The following is a 4,002-nucleotide window of genomic DNA, read 5'->3' on the forward strand; positions in this document are numbered from 1 at the left end:
GACTTTTAAGAAAAAAAAAATTGTAATATCTATCATAATTTTTTTAACATATTGTTATTATTTAGCAATCTTTAAATTATTAGGAATTAAAATAAAATGAAAAAATATGAGTTAGATTTTTATTAAAATATTTTGATATTTGAGTAAAAAAAAAAAAAAAAATGTGAATGGCTCTTAATTTTATAAATAAATATGTTTCAGCAGCAATATAAATAAATGTACATAGACGGCCCAGTGTTTAGCCGCCACGCTTTCTCCACCTCAATTCATCTTCACCACAGGGAGTAACCCTAGACGATGCCGGAAACCTCAAATCCCTCAAATCTACACCAATTCCTGAATACCCCTTCACCTCATCCTCCTCCCTCCTCCTTCCATCACTCCCAAACTTCCACCATGGAAGGAACCCTTCAAGATCCCTTCTACGACGAATGGGAATTTCTCCCCGACAACTCCTCCTTCCTCGAACTCGGCCTCGACAAAATCGAAGATCTATTCTCCAACGAAATCATCTACACCGATTATTTCAGAGAAGAACCGAAGCTCATCCAACAAACCCCTGCCGATAATCAAGAAGAAGAGTCGCAGCTCCAGGATATCAGCATCTCTCATGTCTTCTTAAAGATAATCAATCCCAAGATCGAGGAGGAGCTCATAGAGAGCACGAGATCCAGCTCCGAGCCAAAGCAGAGTGTATCGGAGTTTGTTGTGCGGGAGATCGAGGCATCGCCTTCAATCTTGGTGATGGAAGAGAAGGTTAGTTTTGGGGAAATGGGAGGATCAGAAGAGGAGGAGGAGAAGGAGATCTGGGAAGGGATTGGGATTGGATTATGGAGGCGGAGGTTTATGGGTGCTGCTGCTCTGTTTTCCATTGGTGCTGCTGCGGCTGTTACCATATGCGTGGTCGTTCTCGGCGGGCGCGAGGGGAAGCAGCCGGGTCGTCGCCAGCATCGGAGCAATCTTTTTCAGTTCCATTTTCATGATGAACAGAAGGTGAGTCCATGGAAAATGATTATCTGTTTATCTTTTTTTTTTTCCGAATTTTACCATCTGATAGTACCAGCAAGTGTTAGGACAGCAGTTGATCAGAGAGAGAAAAAATTTGCAGTTCTGCGTTCTGAGCTTATTAGGAGGTTATATACGCATTATAAGTCTGTTTGGGGCATGTTATAAGTGCGGGACGGTGTTTTGAAAATGCCTTCGTACCGTTTGGTTTGCGCATTTCGACAACTTATCCGAAACTACGTTTGAATTTTTACACTAAAGGAAGGCGGCTCACGGGTCGACCCCTGCGGCCGGCCCGCGTGCCGCATTTCAAGATAAGCAGCTTATCCTGAAACGCACAAGCTGCCCCAAACGGACCTATATTTCATATAGTCTCTCAGTAACCTACCTATAATATACAAATATATGAAAACAAAAGTGCGAAACTTACCAGAAAGTACAAGTAGATTACAAAGAGGTTACAGAGGGTATAACGTAAATATAGCCCCCCAAGAACTTTTAAATAACCTCTTTGACGTACACAACCCTACATTATGCCATTAGTAGGTACACTAAGCATTTCACATCTTTATAAATAAAGCAGTCTTATCATAAATTCTATTATAAATCATATCCACGATTTTTGTGAAGGAAAATTTACATACAGATCACAAAATTTTTTATGTATTTGCATATCTAACAACACCTAAACTCTTATATTCACATTTATAATCTTTTGGTGCATAAATTTATACATAATAAAAATATATATTTCATTTTAAATGATAAATAAAAATAATATTTTTTGATGTGATATTACAAATTTGATTGATTGATATGCATGTAAATATAAAAGTCTATGTTAGACATGTAAATATATGAATATTTTATGATGCAAATAAATATTGTGGTATTTTATTTCAGAGCATGAGCCGGGTGGTGGAGCAGGCGAGCCGGCTGAACCATGCATTGGCGGCAGCGAGGGGGTCCCCGACAATGATGCGTCCGGCGAAAATATCATTCGGTGGCTGCTACGATGGCCTTTAATTATTCCTGGTTTATGTGGCTCCTCATTAATATAAATGTAATTTTTCTTTTTTTAACCTATTTCTGGAAAAAAAAAATATTATCTTACTGATACATCAGTACTCCAATAAAAATGTACCACGTGATATTATGGTGGGAGCATTACATATGTGGCACCTCCCCATTGGAGTACTGATGCATCAATATTCTTGAGATAATATTTTTTCCTATTTCAGGGGCTTGAATGATTTTGAAATGGGGGAATATATGTATAGAAAATATATATATATTTTGTGTATATATCATACCGATTTGAAAATATATAAGAATAGGGGGGTATAAATGTAAATGCCCCAACTTTAAAATATATTTTTAAAATGAGTATAATATATAAATTTACGTATTTAATATTTAAGCTATGATGTTTATTATAAAATAAATGAGATGTATTTATAGTTTCAGCAAGGTTCTTTTAAAAAAAATAGTTAAAAGAAACTAATAAAACACCACCACACATACTATAATCTAAAGGCTATTATAAGATGGATCAAATGGTTGAAGTGTTTAATTCATGTGTTCACGGTTTTCTTCTGGAGCTTCAATCCACATGCTAATATTTTTCTTATGAAGCTTCCATCTGCTTGCTCATAATTTTCATATGAGGCAAATGAGATCCACAAACCACAAATTTAGCAATCTCCATCTTGACACAAATTTTTGAGAAATGCAATATATATATATATATATTCTTCGAGAGAACTTTCTCCACCTCTTTGAAAAAGCTTTAATGATCAAGATTGAATGCCAACAAAGTTTAAGCAACTATCAAACATGGCTATTGGGAGTGCCATGATTATCACGTCCCCAAAATTATCATGAGTAGTGATCTTGCTCACAATAGTAACACCACGAGCATTAACTTCATGAACGAAGGGGTAATAAATATCAATGTGATTACTTCTCTCATGAAACATATCATCTTTGACGAGACAAATAACACTAAGTATTATCATGCATTGGTGCGGTGATCTTCAATTTTCATTAGTGGGTTGTTTGGTTAGAAGAATTTGTAGTATGTTGTAATTCTTTTATAAGAATTAAAAAAAAAAATGTGTTTGTTATGAAGAACTATAAATATAAATATGAATGAATTTGAAGTTTACATTTTTATTTATTTTGGCTGAATATAGAATTCGACGGATTTGGTATCGCTTGACTGACGCCCTCCCCTCACCCACTGTAATTAGCTGCTACTAGATGCTCCGTTGGCACCTCGCTCCCCCCACCCCCACTCTCCCCCCTCTGTCGTCCGCCGCCTCAACCCTATGGTCAACCATCCACCATTGTCACCTCAATGTTTGCCTGCCATCCGCTGCCGGCCAAACACAATCTGTTGCCCGCCATCCACCGCCAGTCGACACCTTCTGCCGCCACCGTCCACCTCCTTCAGCCGTCGCTATCCACCATCCCCCGCGGTCGGTCATCTGTCTCTGCCATTATCGATGTCAATTGTCAATCACTGCAGCAGAATGTCTCCCGTCAATTAATATTAATACCTTATATATTTTAGAATATATTATTTTCAATCTACTTACAAACAAAAAAAAAAAAAAAAACTTTAAATTTACTAAATACTATAATTTTTAAAATCATATATATTTATCATATAAAATGACCAAATAACTCATAACACCATACTTCCCATTGTGAAGCTAACTTAAAAAGAATTGTAAATATTGAAATGTTGTTATTAAATAGAAATTAATTAACTCGTTTCTTAATCCAAGCAATCACCTTCCATTGGTTCTTTTTAAAGCAAAACAACAGAGCGACATTTGGCCCTGAACCCCAATACGCAATCATATTTCCGCCGTATAGATAACAACCATTGCATTTTATATTTTTAGGCCTTATTATTTTGAATATAAAATAATATAAATCACAAATGCTAATCCCATATTAAATAATAATAAAAAAGGATAATTACACACA

At 36.1% G+C, this 4,002-nt stretch overlaps 1 protein-coding gene across 1 annotated transcript; it reads left to right on the plus strand.

Annotated features, from left to right (window-relative positions):
• Positions 1–238: 238 nt before the first annotated feature.
• Positions 239–2,266, plus strand: LOC110031365. The gene is made up of 2 exons (XM_020734530.1): positions 239–993; positions 1,909–2,266. Exons 1-2 carry the CDS (start codon positions 298–300, stop codon positions 2,029–2,031), a joined length of 819 nt encoding a protein of 272 aa, XP_020590189.1. The 5' UTR covers positions 239–297; the 3' UTR covers positions 2,032–2,266.
• The last annotated feature ends 1,736 nt before the right edge of the window (positions 2,267–4,002 follow it).

The sequence above is a fragment of the Phalaenopsis equestris genome, unplaced genomic scaffold (genome assembly GCF_001263595.1).
Source record: "Phalaenopsis equestris unplaced genomic scaffold, ASM126359v1 Scaffold000803, whole genome shotgun sequence".
NCBI lineage: Eukaryota > Viridiplantae > Streptophyta > Magnoliopsida > Asparagales > Orchidaceae > Phalaenopsis > Phalaenopsis equestris.